The sequence below is a fragment of the Ceratina calcarata genome, unplaced genomic scaffold (assembly GCF_001652005.2).
Source record: "Ceratina calcarata isolate Rehan_Ccalc_2016 unplaced genomic scaffold, ASM165200v1 scaffold48.2, whole genome shotgun sequence".
Taxonomy (NCBI): Eukaryota; Metazoa; Arthropoda; class Insecta; order Hymenoptera; family Apidae; genus Ceratina; species Ceratina calcarata.
The window spans coordinates 2,344,569-2,362,635 of NW_017172225.1; the positions used below are offsets into that span (position 1 = coordinate 2,344,569).

General features: G+C 39.4%; 3 protein-coding genes across 3 annotated transcripts; 2 read left to right on the forward strand and 1 right to left on the reverse strand.

The window, feature by feature from the left end:
- Positions 1-98: 98 nt before the first annotated feature.
- LOC108627941 (uncharacterized) lies at positions 99-1,732 on the reverse strand. Its single transcript, XM_018029555.2, has 6 exons — positions 1,174-1,732; positions 1,021-1,079; positions 813-957; positions 591-742; positions 347-532; positions 99-257 (listed from the first exon to the last, which is right to left on the reverse strand). The coding sequence occupies exons 1-6, from the start codon at positions 1,382-1,384 to the stop codon at positions 114-116; spliced, it is 897 nt and encodes a 298-aa protein (XP_017885044.1). The 5' UTR covers positions 1,385-1,732; the 3' UTR covers positions 99-113.
- A 355-nt stretch (positions 1,733-2,087) lies between these two features.
- On the forward strand, positions 2,088-13,181 carry Swip-1 (EF-hand domain-containing protein D2 homolog Swip-1). The gene is made up of 4 exons (XM_018028973.2): positions 2,088-2,525; positions 10,355-10,502; positions 11,646-11,780; positions 11,990-13,181. The coding sequence occupies exons 1-4, from the start codon at positions 2,356-2,358 to the stop codon at positions 12,122-12,124; spliced, it is 588 nt and encodes a 195-aa protein (XP_017884462.1). The 5' UTR covers positions 2,088-2,355; the 3' UTR covers positions 12,125-13,181.
- A 1,146-nt stretch (positions 13,182-14,327) lies between these two features.
- LOC108627639 (acylamino-acid-releasing enzyme) lies at positions 14,328-18,061 on the forward strand. Its single transcript, XM_018028968.2, has 15 exons — positions 14,328-14,456; positions 14,720-14,787; positions 14,848-15,065; positions 15,156-15,319; positions 15,408-15,559; positions 15,624-15,888; positions 15,965-16,113; positions 16,182-16,353; positions 16,422-16,676; positions 16,760-16,897; positions 16,967-17,187; positions 17,262-17,341; positions 17,412-17,444; positions 17,572-17,796; positions 17,898-18,061. Exons 2-15 carry the CDS (start codon positions 14,773-14,775, stop codon positions 18,010-18,012), a joined length of 2,202 nt encoding a protein of 733 aa, XP_017884457.1. The 5' UTR covers positions 14,328-14,456; positions 14,720-14,772; the 3' UTR covers positions 18,013-18,061.
- The last annotated feature ends 6 nt before the right edge of the window (positions 18,062-18,067 follow it).

Below are 18,067 nucleotides of genomic sequence, written 5' to 3' on the forward strand. Positions count from 1 at the left end.
CTTGGATTAGTTATTCATACATACAGTATCAATTTCTTTTTTATTTGTAAATGCAGTCTTTATTTTAGAGGGGTGTATAAATTGTATATGAATTTAAAAGATAAGAATGATAATTAATATGGTGTGTCCGTATAGAAGGTCCTAATTTTTTCGGTATATGTACTAGTTTCTCCAACCATCTCACTCAAGTCAGTATCTAATTTTTTTAGACGTTCTGGTATATCGGCAGTTGATATTATTTCCTTCCCATCGAAGAACTGGAAATTTTGTCACATCAAATATAGACTATTTCTAAATCAATAGGAAGTTACGTCTAATAATATAAGTATGACGAGAGATATAGAACCTTATCCACAGAGGAAAGGATATTAGACACACGTTCAATAGGGTCATCGAATGATGGCAAACTGGCACGTTTTTCATTTGTCAGCATTTGCCACAATCCATCTGATCCAAAGTCTTGTATGAAATATTGTCTCTCCTTATTGAACGTCAAATTCCAGTCAGTCTCTTCATCCTTAGTTTTAACACCCTGTTTACGTTCCCAGAAATTATTCAAATGCACTTTGAACATTAAACGTTAATATTACCTCTGCAATATCTATAGATTCTTTTGTTTCAGATTCACAATTTTGAGGTAACTCCTTATGTTCATCCAGGTACTTTTGTGAATCATTGAAGTATTGCACAGATTCAAGATAACTTAACTTTGGCTTAATTGTGCAGGTAACGCTATTAAGATCTTTATTGAAAAGTTCAGGACGTTAAAGCGTTTAATTTAAGTATCTAACAGAGAAATATCACTGCTGTACCTGATAATGAAACTTCTTTACATGCACTCGTAACGTCTTCAATCTCTTTCTCATCATTAAGTTCAGCTGATTCTATGAATATAGATTCAATAAAATTCAATAGTAGGCTTAAAAATGACAATTGATTCTCTACTGAACAGTTTCCCTGCAAGATAATTATTTTACTCGCATGTGAATAATGCAAAGGATGTGAATAAAATCTACGAACCAACAATAACTGCTTGTCATTACAGATGCCCATTTCAGAGTAGCACTTTAATAACTCTGCTGCAAGATAAATATGAATAGCTTGGTAAAATAAAGAGTACCGAATATGATACATGGAATATTATACAGATTAAATTCAATTGTCATTTACAACCTTCTAAAGTGGGCCCTCTCAAGTTTTGCAATTTAGTAGCCACTGCAGGAGTTGACTTCTCTATCAGAAGCCAAGATAATAACGAAATTCGATTTTCACCACTGAGGATGGTCGATTGTATATTTTTAGAAGAGGCTCCTGTAATTTTTGGATATCTTATATGTCTCAGAACAATATAAAACTCGTCCATAAGTTCTTCCACCTTGTTCATTGTAAAATACGATTTAATCTTAGAAGAATGATTTACTTCTGTTTGTGGATGACGTTGAGCTAATAATTATCAATAAACGTAAACAATCGCGTCACTCGACCATAAAATATCAGAGAGGAGAACAAATTTCATATGTTTATGGGGGTTATGGTGAACCGCAGTGAGCCGGTCTTTCCGTCAGAGATCGCCATGCTCGCTCGCTGGGATTAGTGATCCCCAAGGGAGTTGGCATTCTCGGAATTTTCAGATATAAAATGAGCTACCATCCATGATACAGCTCTTTAAATCAGCTAACAATAAAATAATTAAGCATCAACCGTGCGCGGAGTTTTAGGAGGCGATCACGCGAACCGCGTTATGATATGGAAAAAATGCAAGAGTAAATTGTCACGTGTATTAAGCTAAAACAAGCATTATAATTGACAACATGGAACTACAACGTGAGTTAAAATTGAAATTCCATATTTCCAATTTAAATCGAAAGAAATCTCTACACATTCGTCGACTTTATCAACGCAACGAATGATCTGACGATAGATTTACCGCGTCAAATCGTAGAGGGCATAAGAAAGTCCGTTTTTTCCTCTCGGAATCGGAGTTTCATTGTCAGTCGACACGAAAGGTTTTCAAATGTGTTCGTGCACGTTTATCCTGCGCCGCGCCTGTGTTCGTTGTTACTTGTTACCTATACCTATATTCTCTTAGCTACACGGCATCAGTGCACGCTGGTTCACCGCGCCGGTTACACGGTTGCAGTCCTACGTGACATCCGCTCATTTGATAAACGTCGCAATTTTCGAACATCGTTTACTCTTTTTGTATCGTTTTACTTGCGAAACATTTCGTTAAAATTGAATTCAGTTTGAATCGGGTATTCGAGCGTGTCAAGAATCGCGAGATCTAAATATCGTAGAAGTCGACGGCGAATAAAGAGATCCGAGTAGAGAAGCGGTGTTTGAAAACGAATCGCGATGCCGGCAGACGCGGAGCTCAGTAATCTGCTTAGCAGGAGACAGAAGATCAACGAGGAACTCGAGGAAGGTAAAGAAGTGAAAAAGCAGTACAAATTCGTGAACGTTTACACCGAATTCCACGAGCTGTCCCGTCGCGAAATCAAGCAGTACGAGCAGACGTTCAACAGGTGAGCTTCCGTTTCTTTCTTCCCTTGTTCGTTTTACGATTTCACGGAGGGATCGATGCCTATCGGCGCTCCTTCGTCGAACACGAGATAAAGTGGGAGAGTCGGTTTATATCTACGTGTACGCGAGAAAGATCGTTACCTTCCATGTTGAAAAAAAAAAATGAAATCAAATGATTCAATGGTAATTTAAAAAATACATAAGAGAACGCGTGTGAGGAGAGAAACCCGGCAAATTTCTTTGTGAACGAGAATAGGAATTCTTGGAACTAGCTCGTGCTCCCACATTTTCAAAGGTGTTCGTTTCTATGGTAGTTCTTTGTGGGTAGAAAAGTTTGAATAGCATTGTTCAGATGGTCGGTTAGCTCAACGAAATCTAGTTCACCTATGGACCGTTGTTGAACACATCTTAAATTATATCCTAGCATTTCATGTTAACAGAATTCGCGGTTTTAATTGGACGTAAAATAAAACATAAGGCGTTCGTTGCTCGTTCTATTAGTCATACCGGATAAAAGTCGTAAAGAAACGCGACTCATCAGTGCTGATTCTTTGGCAAACATTTTTCCCAATCGCTGACAGGGAATCGCGTGATAAAACGCAGGGAAATCGAGAGTGAATCACAGCTACTGTCGTGCGCTGTGGTTTCAGTACTTGTTTACGTTTACTCGCTCATGCTCACGCTCCCTTACTTGCAATCGGAGTATTACTCTGTGTAGAGTACATGAAATAAAAGGGGCTGTATCGAAACGCGATCTTGCGTTATCGCTACTGGTATTTCGGTCGTTCAGACCAGAGATAGAACGGCCGTAGTATTAAGGAATTTTATTGCTTTCATAAATATTCACGGCTGGGTCGATTCATAAAACGAATTTTAAACAAACGGTCAATGTATTCGTACTTAAGGTGTTTTTACGGTCTTCTCACGTGTTAGATAGGCGAAAAAAAGGAGGAAATGGAAAAGTCACGCGATCGTTATGAAACCGCAGATGGTAGAATTCGTGACGTAGTTATTTCGTAGCAGCCCGGAGGAAAGAGTCTCTCCGTGAGCGTGTAGAACCGTGTTGTCAGCCAGGAAGGACGACCTCGAGGTCCGTCCTCCGTCTCTCTTGTTCTTGTTACAGGTATTTTGGAGTCAACAGCAGGTTTGACAAGGCAGAAGCGGGGTGGACGATCGGCCACTCGTGCACCTTTAAAAGCCTTGTATCTACGTCACTGTCTTATGATCTATCGAGTGGTTGCACCTTAAGAATGCCACTTTTTCCGGGGCAAATCGTTTTTACGAGTCGAGCTAGATCGAACTTGAATCAAGGAGAGCGAGCTGAAAAGAGTTTGGCTGCGTAGGTTCATTAGGAACGCGAAACTTTCTGTTTCTGATAAAAATAAATCTGATCGATCATTTTCTTCCATCGACGCTTTCGAATTCTACTTGAGAAATAAATAGTCCTCCGAACGCGGCCGCTGATAGAACGAACGTTGTTCAATTATTTATGCGATCAGCATGTAGATAGACGATAAATCTAGCGGTAGGTGAGTTTCACCGCGGAGCTAAGCACGTGGATAAGTATCGCGCACGATGGATGATACCTCGGCCAGAAAGATACTCGGTTCTTTGAACACCGTCACCATCCAAGGAGTTGTCCTTGTCAGAGAAACCGAGTAGCTGCGTTCTTACTTTTCCCTGTTTCTCGGTTTTACCAGTCTCGACCGCAGCCAGACAATTTTCTTCATTTCGCGAAATTTATATCGTCGAATCCCATTATTCCGTTACGAGCTGAGAATTCGCGACTCGTTTCCCTCGGCCAGTCGACCCAATATGTACTTAGACGAACTATCGACGTTTCGATCGAATAAAAAATCAACGAACACGACGTTAAATTCTATTTCGTAATTAAAAATTAATTATCGTTGTTGGAAGAAAAATAGTTAATTATGTCCTCGGAAAATGAGCTCGGAGTGGAATTCGAAACCGTCAAGTCCGACACATGTACGCAATTTAATCCTCTGTTCGTAAATAAGCAGTAATAGCCACTTTAAATATTTAAGAAGGTGACATTATGAAGACAACTTTTTGTGTTACACGATAGTGTCAAGTACCTACGTGCATTAAAGAGCCTGAGGAATAAATATTTCCTTTAACAGGGCAACGAAAGAGTTAATTTATCGGGAAGGATCGCGTCTTTGATCATAATTAAGAAGTTGCTTATACGAATGATTTTATGACTCATTCAAGTGTGAAATTATCATGCTTTCGTTAGTTCTGACTCATTAAAGAAATAAGGATGATAGTTTTATCTGGCTGTTATCTCGAACCTCGGAGTTCAATGTTCATACGGATTTGTTAAATATATTTAATTTTCTTCTATTTATTTTCGATACGATTTATCTGTAAGTCTGTTGAAGTCGAAGATATGTAGCTAGGTGTCTTTCATAGAAAAAGAGAATTTCAATTTTGACCAGACTAGCGGATATGTATTTACTGATATTTAAGTAAATACTAAATACTTATCACGTCCGAGTCTCGTGTGACTATAAATATGTATTATCTCCTTTTATGCAGTACTCTGATAATAGGTTCGCTGACATTTGACAGTAAGGAGCATAGTTTGTCACGTGATGGTGGGTACGATTACATAGCAATACTTCAGCCATCGACTGCAAGTAAATTAAAAAATAAAAAGGTCAGACATTCTACATCTTAGAAAATGTAGCAAACATAAAACTAATTGGTTTCTAATTGAAATTCGTCGAGTTATAAAACTTGTTTCTCGTTAAACAGAGTAGCTGCTCTCGTTTAGTTAATATTTATTTATAAGCAACTACAAGAAAATAGGCTCCTTTTTAATGTGAAACATTTGAAACTCATGAAGTTAGATTTATGGAATAACAGGGAACCCGGATACTCGCGTGCTTGTTTTAAATTTCAGTATGCCGTTACTATGAAGGAACTGATTTTTCTGTTTTACTGGAGAGAACTGAGATTTACTGGTTTCCAACCATGAAATAGAACAATTTCATGAAACACTATCCTATCCTAGAGACCGCGTTGTGAAATTCGCGGGTAACCAAACGACCTTTTACTTTTACACGCGACAAAGAAACCGCAGCCTTTTATTCGCTGCGAACGCGATTCGAGTGGAATGCGTTTTACTTTTCCTCCGTTGTAAAACTCAGCGTTTTTTTAAGTTCTCCTCGTTCTCCTATTACCCTTTCCTCTTGAGCGATAGATCCAAGTAAAAACCGTTCCAATGTGCATAAGATCGATACGCCTGTTACGACGAAATAAATCATTCCCACGTGTAAGCCACGGACAATAATCTGGCCGCACATGACGCATGGTAGTATTCTATATTAGCGCCGTAAAATAATTCAACAAGGCGCTAGGATAAATTACTTCCGCTTCTGGCTAGCTGATCGTGCGGTCCACCGTTCGACGTTCCTAACGCGTCGATATTTGTCCCTTCTAATAACAATTGGGATATCAATTTCATAAACAATTGATTTGCTTACACCTCAAATGCAAAGGGAATTGACACGCGTGTGATGAGCTCAATTGGATCCCGCGTTTCGTTCGGGAAGTTAAAAGGATTGGACGAACGCGATTGACGAGGCCCCAACGTGACAGATGAATCATGAATCACGCCGCGTGCGAACACGCGTGTGAATCAAAGCGTTACGTATATACATGTACTACGTACTTAACTAACAGCCGGTTAGTCACGAGTCTCGAATACACGGCTGGCGTTACCCGATCGCTTCCGGTATCACAGCGCGCATATAAAATTTGGGAACGACCAGCCTCTCTAGACGTGTCCCTCATGAAAAAATGATTCCCGTCGGCATACCACAGTCAGAAACACGGTTTTAACATTCGTTACGCGGCTTTTCACGACCACGCTTACAGTTGTACTCGTGGTTACAGCGCATGCAAGTTGAATTTACGTTCATACCGCTGTAACTTGCAGCCGGATCGATTTAACATGCTTTTTTCGAAAGGCCACGGTTTTAATTACCTGTCTTCTTTTACGCGCTCAATAAAAGTAGGTATCGCGAACTTAATTAGAGAAAAGTAGCAACTGTATCTGAATCCCGGATGTTATGATCGTGAACAACATTTTCATTTAATAATAGTCTCACTTTTGCCACTCAACGCGAAGAGCCTTCTTCTAATTTAGAATAAGCTGATTCCGACGTGATATGGTTCACTCTGATCAGAATGAAAGCTTAATTGCCGTGGTAGTAGGTTCGCTTCACTTTCTCGTGAAATGCATAATCGATGCAACGGTGAACTAGGATTCGGTGTTATCAGAGGAAAAATCGTTTCACTCGGCTTCGGCGAACTTTGTGCGCACGACCTGGGAGTCGAACCGTTACCTCAAAACCATTCGCGACGATCACGCGTCCCGAATACGTGAGACGTAGTTAGAATTTATTCGTCAGACGTCGAGCCGTGAAGGTACTTCGTACCGATCGGGTCCGATGCCTTTGCGAGATTATCTGGGCCTCACGTAGTGAAACCAAATATTACGATCCAGTTCTCTGGTCATTGCATATTTAACACACTTGCATGACTAGGGTTGTAAGAAATATCTACTACAATAACAGAGAAATCTCACTCGGACCCGTCCTTGTCTAAACAGTCTCAAATGGACGGGACCGTAAGTATTCGATGAATAAATGCGTCTGGCAGTTCGCGTCAAATGAAATTATATTTTAGTTGATTCTGATCGTCATATCTATGCCAGCGTATGAAAGTGTTAAAGAAAAATCACACAATGGTCTACTGTCGTTCATTGAGTAGCAGTCATTAGCGTACGGTGAGATTATAAACGTGTCCCGCGATTCAGCGAAAATCGAGTGCCATAGAGAATATGCGAGCGTATTAAGAATCGCGTACAATAAAACCGTTCCGTCGACTTTTTTACTTCCTATTCAGCAGTCACGCTCGATTGCACTCTGCTTAATACACACGCTCGGGTACCGTTCCTCTTTTGTCACACTCTCGGTCGCGTAATCTTCACTATGCGTTCTCGAAGGTAAATGCACTTTGCACGTTCCTAACAATGCGTTTCGTTGCCGTACGTTAGTTACAAAAATGAGGAAGAAGTTTTGTAAAGAAAGGCAAACAAGGATGAACGCGTTTGAAAGGATCTAATGAAGAAATAACTTTCCGTGTTTTAAAAAAAACGACCCAGTATTAGTTTAAACGAGAGCAGTTTTTGGCATCAACCAGGGATTCGGTGGTGGTTCTGGTCGATCGTGCCAAGAATCAAGTAGCTGGAAAAAGAACGCAAAGCCGCAGAGCGGCGATAACGTCCTTTCAAATACAAAAGGAGAATCTCTGCCGCATCGATCTCGCAAAGAATGGTAGTAGAAGGGTGAGAGGAAATGTATCCAGACGGAGTACCAGTCACCTTGACCCAGTTACCTCTGGATAGAGTTCTTGGAAAATGCCGGCGAGCGAATCACACGCGAGAACGAACAATAACGCACGAATTGATTTCACGATATCAAGGTATACATACATATTTCCCAGAGTACGTTACGTACGATCGTGGAGTATTAACTAGGTCACACGCTCGCGCTCCTATCAGAAGAAAACAGATTTCGTGTTCGGCAAAATATGTAACAGCTTTCAATTATCATCGCTGCTGCGATACAGACGCGAAAAGTTGAAAGGTTAAATACGGAGCAAAGGTTGGAAGTTGAAGATCCCAGCCTCGGCTAACATGAGAGATTTCACGCATTACGAGACGATAATGTATCTCCTGGAAATGTGACTCTATCAGTTTATGATCGCAGTACTACGTTAGATAATATGTCGCAATGTGATTGATAGAAGACGTATAAAGAAACTATGAAGTGTTATAATAGGACTTTATAGTTTCATAATGGTACTCAGAACTCCTTTATCTTACAAAGTTATATCTCAAAAACTCTAAATCATTAATCAATATAGATAATTGTGATAAGAATTAAATGATATCAACGCTAAAAAGACTACAAGTAAAAACTGAACCGTGTTTTTTTTACACTTATACGAAAATTCTATTTGCAGAAAATATGACAAACATAGAAGCAATAAAGAATAGATTTATAGTGCTACGTGGACCGTGTGAAATATCAAATCGTTAAAGAGAAAAAGATGTTCCACAATATCGCTGTAGGTTCACGTCGTAGCAAACATAGATTAAAGCTTATCGATTGAATATTCAAATCAGTTGCGAAATCGCAAATGAATAGCAAGAGAGAAGGAAAGATACGTCGAGTTGTAAAGAGAGAAGGATACGTACAGCTTTCTCCCACTCATATTGATCAGAGCCCCGCTTGACCGGGCTTATAATGTGTAACCTCGACCTTCAGACGATTCTTGCTTTCCACTTTGACCAAAAGGAGCTTCCTCGAGTCTCGCTACTTGTTCCTATAGGACGTTTCAAAACTTTCTTCAAGGTTTTTGCCAAACCTTGTTTCGATCGAACCATGAACGTCTCGGGGAAACGTGTGCGAATTTCTTAAGATTTTCTTAAGAAAATTGCTGAATGAAAAGCAAGTTCTACGTATCGTTCTGGGAACCGAGCGCTAATCACGTGGAATTACCGCATCTATTATTATCAATCCAAGTGATTTGGAAAATCCTGGAGGACAGAAAACCGTACCAGAACACGAATCATCCTACAAACTCGACCCAAGTATTTGTATTATAAATACGCGCAATAATTACGGAAGCAATAATTTATGTGTGGTAAGTTTTGCGAAGAAGACCAGTCGATCACGATAATTGGAGCCGGTCTAACTACGTTCTTGTTAACTGTTGCCTGACAGGCCGATTACTCGGTCCAATAATTATACTATTTCTGTATTACTGAAACGAAGGTGCGATCGTTCAATCGTTATCTGATAGAACCGTTATCACGGCGTTACGTGCAAATTAAAAACAGAGATATGCGATTCGAAGCGTATTACGGTTGAGCAAACTCGGTTTTATAGCGAAGGATTACCGAGACTTCTCTGCAACGATCCAGAATATGAATTCACCTCGCCGTGGGAAATTTAATATGCGCGAAGTCTCTCCGGAGTGGAAAATAATAATCTAGTCTCGAGATTCATTAAAATTTTGAAACGTTCGTAACATGTAAATCACCGCGTTCTATCTTTCGCGCGACTTTACGAGTAGCTGTACAACTTTTCCATTTGTACTTGAAATTCCCGGAGAACGTCTATCGGTGTCGAGTAGTAGGATACGACAGATAGGAAGCAGGTGTAAAAGTTAAGGTATATACAGTACTTTTCTCGAGTTCTCGAGCCGATTCGATGGAATTCCGCGGGCTGATTTTATCGCGGTTCGTTGAATCGACAGGGAACGGTGTGGCGTGTACGAGTAACTCCCTTCGAGAGCTATTTTAGCGAATACCCGCCGGAATCGTTTACACGGAAAGTCGATTTCACGAGCTTCCGGCTTCGCGGACGGGCGGACAGCGCACCGTTCAACCCGTTGACATTCCCAACGTTCGCCAGCTTTCGAAATCGGCGCACACACACCACTACCCGATCGTCGATCGTTCTCACGTTCTTTCCGATATACATAATTGCGTTACACGCTAATTAAAGTAACGAGTTACGCGATTGAGGACGTACGCTTTCGTTTGCATTCATTCGGCGTCGAAAAAAAAACGCGGCCGTACTACTCGCTTGGGAAGATCGACACCTTGCCAACAGGATGTTAGGATCGCTTGATTCATTTTGGTCAGAGATTCGATCGAGCCAGTTTCGTATTTACCTTCTCATCTTACGATTCAATCGCGAAAATTAATAGCGGGCGTATCTGATTTCAGGTTCGACGACGGTCACGATGGGTACCTCGACCTCTCCGAACTCAAACGGATGATGGAGGTTTTAGGTGCACCGCAGACGCACCTGGGTTTGAAGGCGATGATACAGGAAGTAGACGAGGACGGGGATGGACGGATTTCCTTCCGCGAGGTTCGCGGTTTCACGTATTAATTATAATTATCGTTCATTTTCGAATAGCTCAATGAACACGCGCCGCCTCCCGTTCACCACTTTTCCTTCCTCCATAACGCGGCATGTAATACCGCGAATAAAAGACAGGAAATAATCTCGTTTGCGTAATCAACTAATTTTACCAGGAATTGGTACCTTCACGGCATAACTTTCCTCCTTTCGCTGTCAGCCATGAACAGCGAAATTTCTTTAGCATCCTTTAACACTTTTTGCTCGCGAGATCATAATATGGTATAATGAGCAGTAAAATTGGAGGAGGATAATTTCATGAGACTGCGTCGCAGTTCGTATTTGGTGCCTCTCGTTGAGCACACGTCTATAAAAATACTCTAAAACCAGTTTATGGTGTACTTCACTGAAATAGAACTTGGCTTGATCCCCACAAATGTGCCAGGGCCACACATGAAGAACAAACACCGGCCATTGCGTCAAGCACCCCGTGGGGCGGACTATTTTTATGAAGGGTGCATGCCACGTGCGAACGCATACCCGATAAATGAGCAATGCCTTTGCGACAAATTAGATTGCGCTGAATGGAGTCTGTTTAGATATTAATAGAAAAAATATATTGTTTAAATGCGAAAGATGCGAAAGATGATGAACAGTGTAACGTTATGGACTTTTTCGTATTCTACTATGCGCGGCGGAATTTTGTAACAGCGGCGAAAAAATCGGAGCGTGCGACTACTCGTTGAACGAAACTTTCGCTAAGAACGCAATGTACGGGGACAGATAAATCGCGAATGCGAAGACACGCGTGCATGCCAGAAAGAAAGTCCTCCGATCCGATGCAAATGCACGGCTGGACGTTCTTACGTGACTTTCCATGGCCCGCGAACAAAGCGTCGCATGCACACGCGAATCGGCTGCCCGGTCTCATAGATCACCGTGAATCATTCGCGTCACTGAACCCGACGCGCTGACCGATCCTCAATCAAACCTTCCTCATTACTCATCGTCCGCTCATCGACACCTTTATCGCTCTTTATGGAATTGAAATAAACACGAAGAATCTGTCATCGAACACCCATTTATGATGAAATATCGCCGTGGCGACGTGGAGTTTTATACGATTTACGTTCGGTCTTTGATCTATTGCAGTTCCTGCTGATCTATCGCAAAGCACGTGCGGGGGAATTGGAACAAGACTCCGGGTTGGGGCAGCTAGCACGTCTCACGGAAGTCGACGTGGACGAAGTGGGAGTCACGGGGGCTAAACATTTCTTCGAGGCCAAGGTAAACGTTTTTATTTTCCCAAACGAAACGAGTACGTGCCACGGCTTTCGGAGTTAAATCACTGTACTTCTCTCGATGTACCAGCGATTAAGCCGCGCGTTGGCGAACAATGATACGAGGAATCGCGGCCATGACAAATTCATGATTCACGAAAGCGTGTCCGCGTTAATTAACGTTTCCCTGGCGCATCAATTAATGTTTGTTTGCAGATCGAGCAGCTACGAAAGGCGAGCAAATTCGAGGACGAGATCCGCATGGAACAGGAGGAACGGAAGCGCGAGGAGGAGGAAAGAGCAGAGAGGCGGGCGCAATTCAGGCAGAAGGCAGCTCTGTTTGGCAATTGAAAGGGAAATTCGATTTGCCGATTGAAAGTATCGAGCCTATCCACGCCTACACCTCAGCGGAATTACGAGCGATCCTCTTAATTTGATTTCACTAGGATTTGGTCAACCAAGAGAATTGCGTAGATTAATTACAGCCTCGTAATCGTGTGACCTGCTTCTTCATTCAACTTTAGGAAATATTTGTAGGAGACCTATAGTAAAGCTGTTCTATGTTAATCTTAAGATCACACGTTGCCATTGAATATTTTGTTGTTTTTATATCTATTTTTAAAAATACATCTGAAAATTGATCGTATGAACCTCTTTTTAGAAGGTCGAATTGTACAATGAAATTTTTTAATAATAGGAAAAAGACGTTTATACTGTGTTATACAGTTGGCAGTGTGTTAAGCTGAGATTTTCGAGATTACATTTTACGTACATTGCTTTATACATGTAATAAGTATTAGCTGTGAACAATGAAATCTTTTACATGTTAGGTAGTTATTTTAATACGTGGACTTTACTTTTTTAAGTCTTTGGGCTAATCTGTATAGAGAATACTTTATATTTTAAGTCGTTAATGCGTTTCTGTAGGTTCGCACTTGGATAGGCATTAAGAAGTATAACGACTGATATTGGTATAAGTGTATCTAGATAAACGTAATCTGTATATGTATGTATATTAATTTGTTTTTATGTATAGAGAAGAAAACATTTCGCAACATGCGTTGAATGTAAAAATATTTTCGAAAACTGTCAGATATAAAATATTTTCCTCAAGATTTAAAACCGTACATACATTTGATATACATCGAAGATATTTTTATCGATCGAACGATGTTGATAATTTGTATTTTTATAATGTCCACCGTTGATTTATAGATGAATTAAATTTGTTTCAGTGAAATATAGAACTATTCTAAATTATTTTTGTACGATGTTTATGGAGAAGCGTTAGGGAACTCTTAAAAGGTCCTTGTATAATTGTTGCGAATTGTATGTACAAATGAAGTACATGACGTAATTAAGTTTGTAAAATTATTATGTAAATAAATTTTCTTTGGGTTTCATATGATTATTCGTTATGTTATAAATCCATGTTAACCCTTTCGGTACTACTGCCGCCCGTTGGCGGCATCCACTAAACATTCTCTGAGTCCTACCGTCGCCCATTGGCGGCATCCACTAAACATTCTCTGGGTCCTACCGTCGCCAATTGGCGGCATCCTTAGAAAGTTATGTGGGTGCTACCACTGCCGCCTAGTGGCACCCACGTAAAGTATGTGGGTATGATTACTCTCTATAGTACGCTCCTTGTTTCGAAATCTATCACACCAAGTTGCACTATTAGCTTTGTCATTTATTATATTATACCCTTAGTTTTGTTATTTATTTTAATTTTGTAATACTGAAACATATTATTTATATCAACTCCATTCTCTTTAATTAATGTATTATGAAGAAATAGATGATTTTAAAACGTTAAGCGCTATGCCTGTTTTGTCTGTCTTTCCTTCTTATCCGCGAGATAAGATTCCGTCGAAATCTGATTTTGGCTGAGGATATGTGTAGGTTACGACAAAGCAGTATAAACATTTTAGAAATGTTTTTTAAACACGTTAAATGCCGCATCAGTCACCGATGCCTGTCGCGGCCCGAATGAAAAGTTTAGTGTCAATCACGCTCGAAATTTCTATGAATGCTGCAAAACACGTTTTCGCGGCTTACGCCGCCGTAGAGTGCAACCCCTCTCGTGGAAAACTTCCTCGTCCCACGAATGTATAACTGCGGCCAGCCCCTCCGTACCGAAAGGGTTAAAGTCAGTGGCACTGACAAAATCCTGTCATTCCCCTTGTCGAGATAACAAACTATTGGAAAAAAATTTCATTTTCTCTCAAATACTTCTAATCGTACTTTTAATCGTTGAACCTACGGGGAAATTGTATAGAACCTTATTTGTCGCTGACAACCAGAAATACAATTTTTTTTTCTCAAAATTTCGAAAAATGCTTTAAATAAAAATTGTAGGTACTGCTATTACCTTCAAGAAAGGTCGTGTACAATTTCTTCCTATTTCGAATACTTCAGAACTAATAGATTAATTACTTCGTTCATTTCCAATCATTCCTTAACAAGTGGAATTAAAAGAAAATTTCTTGCATCTGACAACTACAGTTACATATCTGGCGCCGCAGCCGCATAATAAGATTGATCTTCCTGCATTGCTACCAACGTGACGATTCACTGAGAATCGAGCGTATTTTCATTTTCATACAATTTAAAAATAGAACAATTGCATAGTGTAATCGTAGAATAAATTTTGAACATATCCAGAACAATAATTTTCAAGGTATTTATAATACACGTTTTTCTCCTGAATTCGTCTAAAATAGTCTTAATAATTGTTATAATAACCTTAGATTAATCTGAAGGTATTAATATTTTCGAGAGGACAAAGTTTTATGAAGCAACATTTTTTTATCCATGTATTTCTATTTAGAGATAGCAATGTAATCCTATGGAAATTGCCTTCCCCTATTTGTGTTTACTTTTATTATCAGTACTATCTTTATCAAGATAAACGTCTTGTTTGTATCATTATTTTCATCGCAGACTGATAACAGATTTCGAAGACAAGTGGCAGAGTGAGAACGTCTTTCTGCAAAATGGCATCGAGTCAGGTACAAGAAAATTATACATTATATCACAATTCTTGGTTTATAACTAAAGATATTCCATAGGTGGAAAAGATTGTCAATTTGTACAAGACGATAGCAAGGAACCCGTCTTTGGCTGGTGCGAAAATTGTCGAACTTAATAGTAACAAAATATCGATTCTGAGTACTTGGTCTCAGAGGAACTTGGAGAGAAAGTTAAACCAGAAATTTTGCCAGTCTCATATTTTAGATTCGAAGTTCCAAGTACAGTCTGAAACCTTTCCCATCGACGTTACAACAGAGTACGTATTACATATGCTTCTTATAAAAATATAGAAAATGTATATCTCTTTTTAAAAAGACTTGGTACAACAAATTTTCTCTTATTCAAGACTTTTGTCTTCCACCACCGAAGACGAACAATGTAGGGCTGTCGTGAGACAAGCTACAAGTGAAAATACTACTAAACAGTTCATTGAAATCTGGGATAGGCAAAGACTTGTGAAAAATTATGATTTGTCTGCTTTAGATGTGCATGGAGACGTGTACGCAGACGGTAATAATTGATTTTATTAAAAGAAGAAATTGTACGATTCTCCTTCATGCTTAGAGCTCTCATGCTAATAAGAAAATCTTGTTGCCAGCTGAATTTGCTTCCCTCGAGTGGTCCCCAGATAAAACTAAACTATTGTATATAGCCGAAAAGAAGCTTCCAAAATCTGAACCATTTTATAAACAGAAACCCATTAAAAAGGATAAAGATAATGAGAAGAAGGATGAAGATGAAGTAACAGCAGTAAGGATCTTTGATTTATAACGATGCTGAATTAAATCTTGTTTAACAAAGACGTTCCAATTAGGGTAATGAATACCTTTACAAACCTCATTGGGGAGAACAATTGGTAGGCAAACACCGTCCAGTTGTCGCTGTCCTTGATACGACGACAGATACGATCTCTGCGCTCTCAGGCATACCAGAGGAATTATCACCCGCTCAAGTATTATGGACCGACGACGGGAAAAGTATAGTTGGCGTAGCATGGAAACATGAGCCGAGACATTTGGGCCTTATTGCCTGTACTAATAGACTCTCGTGGATATTTTTATGGAAAGATGGAGAGTACAGTAAGACATATCCTGATGCCGAATCGTAATTTAAAATTGTATGTACTTGCTATGAACGATAATATGTATTTTGTAGAAAAAATTTCAAGCGACGGTTGCGCTGTTCGCCGTCCTCGATTTAGTCCTGATAGAAAGAAGCTCATCTGGTTAGAGAGAGAAGCAGGTGGTCCTCATCATAATGCTCATAGGCTCATGTATCTCGAGCTGAACTCTGAGAATCTGAAGGTAATTCCGCCTGAATCTAACGGTAATTTATAATGTTACGCTACTTTATGATATGTTTTACGAATTAGGCTGATGTACTCGTGGACATTGTGCCATCAAATACAAGTATTAAAAATTCTGAGAAATTCTTTGGTCTGTACGGTACAGTGTTACCACGTCGTTGCTGGAGCTCGGATTCAAGATATATATTTTTGAGCACACCTCAACAGAATAATATTCGATCTTATATTATCGATGCTGGTAAAAATTAAGATGATAATTTATCTTTAATTTTTTTATGTCATTGATAACGGAAATGTGATTTGTAGAAACGAAGGCTATAATCGAGATTCCAAATTATAAGAGTAGTCTTAGTGTCTTGGACGTAAAAAATGACATCATCATCTTTTCGGAAACTTCTCTTTTGCAACCGCCTACCCTCTCAGTGGGAAGAATCGATTCGGAAACAATGAGTAATGGTCATATTAAACGAACTAGAATTCCACCGTCTGCGTTAATCCCTGGTTCGGAAAAATTAGTTTACGAACCTTGCGAATACGATTATGATACGGATGAAGAAATTAGTGAGTGTCTTGTTATTCTTAATACTCTGTTCTTAGTAATTTTATAATGATAGATTTTTTAATATTAATTAAAATTATCGTAGAGCATTTCAACTATATTTATTTCGGACCAAAAAGTGGAAATGATAAGTCTGTACCTTTGATAATAGCTATACACGGTGGACCCCATTCTAACTACGTAAATTCGTTTATACTAGATTACTACTTGTTTGTCTTATCAGGTAAATTAATTTAAACGGTATTTCCTAATAATCAAGATTTCAAGAATTATCAAAATTCGTCTGTTTAAGGTTTCGCAGTGGTACAAGTCAACTATCGCGGTTCTACTGGGATGGGTTCAAAGAACGTTGAATATCTTCAAGGAAGAGTTGGGAGTGCTGACGTAAAGGACTGTATGATTGCTACCAAGGATGCTTTACAAAAATATCCTTGGCTAAACCCAGATAAAGTAGGACTATATGGCGGTTCCCATGGAGGATTTTTAGTTACTCATTTGAGTGGCCAATATCCAGTATGTTCGAGGAGTATTACATTATTTGTTTATCAGACCAATGTGAGATTGACATACGAAAATAAATTTTTTAGGATATGTATAAAGTTGTGGTAGCGAGGAACCCTGTTATCGACATTGCGGCTATGTACACTATATCAGACATTCCAGACTGGTAAAACATTAATGTATTCTTTAAGATATTTCAATAGTTCTGAATTCAATTATACGTACACATATTACAGTCGCAATGCTCTGAGTAAGGAAGAAAGATATAAGTAAGCGTAATTACGGAATTGAAACTAAAAAAAATAAACAAAACTAACAGAACACTGCATACTATGGTCATTGTGTCGTATATAACTTTTACTTCCAACATTGATCTCGTAACGCGTTCGATTTCAGGTGCTGTGCCACAGCGATGAATTACCCTTTCGATGAGAGCGTCCCAGTCTCGGAGGAAGATCAAGTTCAGATGGTCGTAAAAATGTATAAATGTTCTCCGATTGTTCACGTTGGTAAAGTAAAGGCACCGACTTTGGTATGTCTCGGTTCGAATGATCTCCGCGTACCCGCGTCCCAGGGAAAAATGTGGTATCAACGTCTCAAGGCGAAGAACGTTAAAACAAAGCAAGTTCCTTCTTATAAGTACAAAACAAATAGAATTCTTTCTTTTCTAATTTATGTCACGTACATAGTTCTACAGTGTTAAGAGATGTGAAATATTGCAGGATGTTACTTTACGAAGATAACCATCCTTTGGCATCGGGACCAGTTGAGATTGATAACATTATCAATGCTTACTTATGGCTACACGAACATATTCCGACCGAAGAAAACAAGTAGATGTATAATGAAGATAACATAATATCTTGATATACTTAGTTAATTAACCAATAAG

Bases quoted from the DNA above. Each gene is read 5' to 3' on its own strand.
- LOC108627941 (XM_018029555.2), bottom strand. From the start codon at position 1,384: ATGAACAAGGTGGAAGAACTTATGGACGAGTTTTATATTGTTCTGAGA. The intron at 743-812 runs GTACAGCAGTGA...TTTTCAATAAAG, and splicing joins TAAAGAAGTTTCATTATCAG to ATCTTAATAGCGTTACCTGC. The intron at 258-346 runs GTTCTATATCTC...CAAAATTTCCAG, and splicing joins TCCTTTCCTCTGTGGATAAG to TTCTTCGATGGGAAGGAAAT.
- Swip-1 (XM_018028973.2), top strand. From the start codon at position 2,356: ATGCCGGCAGACGCGGAGCTCAGTAATCTGCTTAGCAGGAGACAGAAG. The intron at 2,526-10,354 runs GTGAGCTTCCGT...ATCTGATTTCAG, and splicing joins TACGAGCAGACGTTCAACAG to GTTCGACGACGGTCACGATG. The intron at 10,503-11,645 runs GTTCGCGGTTTC...GATCTATTGCAG, and splicing joins GACGGATTTCCTTCCGCGAG to TTCCTGCTGATCTATCGCAA.
- LOC108627639 (XM_018028968.2), top strand. The intron at 15,560-15,623 runs GTAAGGATCTTT...CGTTCCAATTAG, and splicing joins ATGAAGATGAAGTAACAGCA to GGTAATGAATACCTTTACAA. The intron at 17,445-17,571 runs GTAAGCGTAATT...GTTCGATTTCAG, and splicing joins AGTAAGGAAGAAAGATATAA to GTGCTGTGCCACAGCGATGA.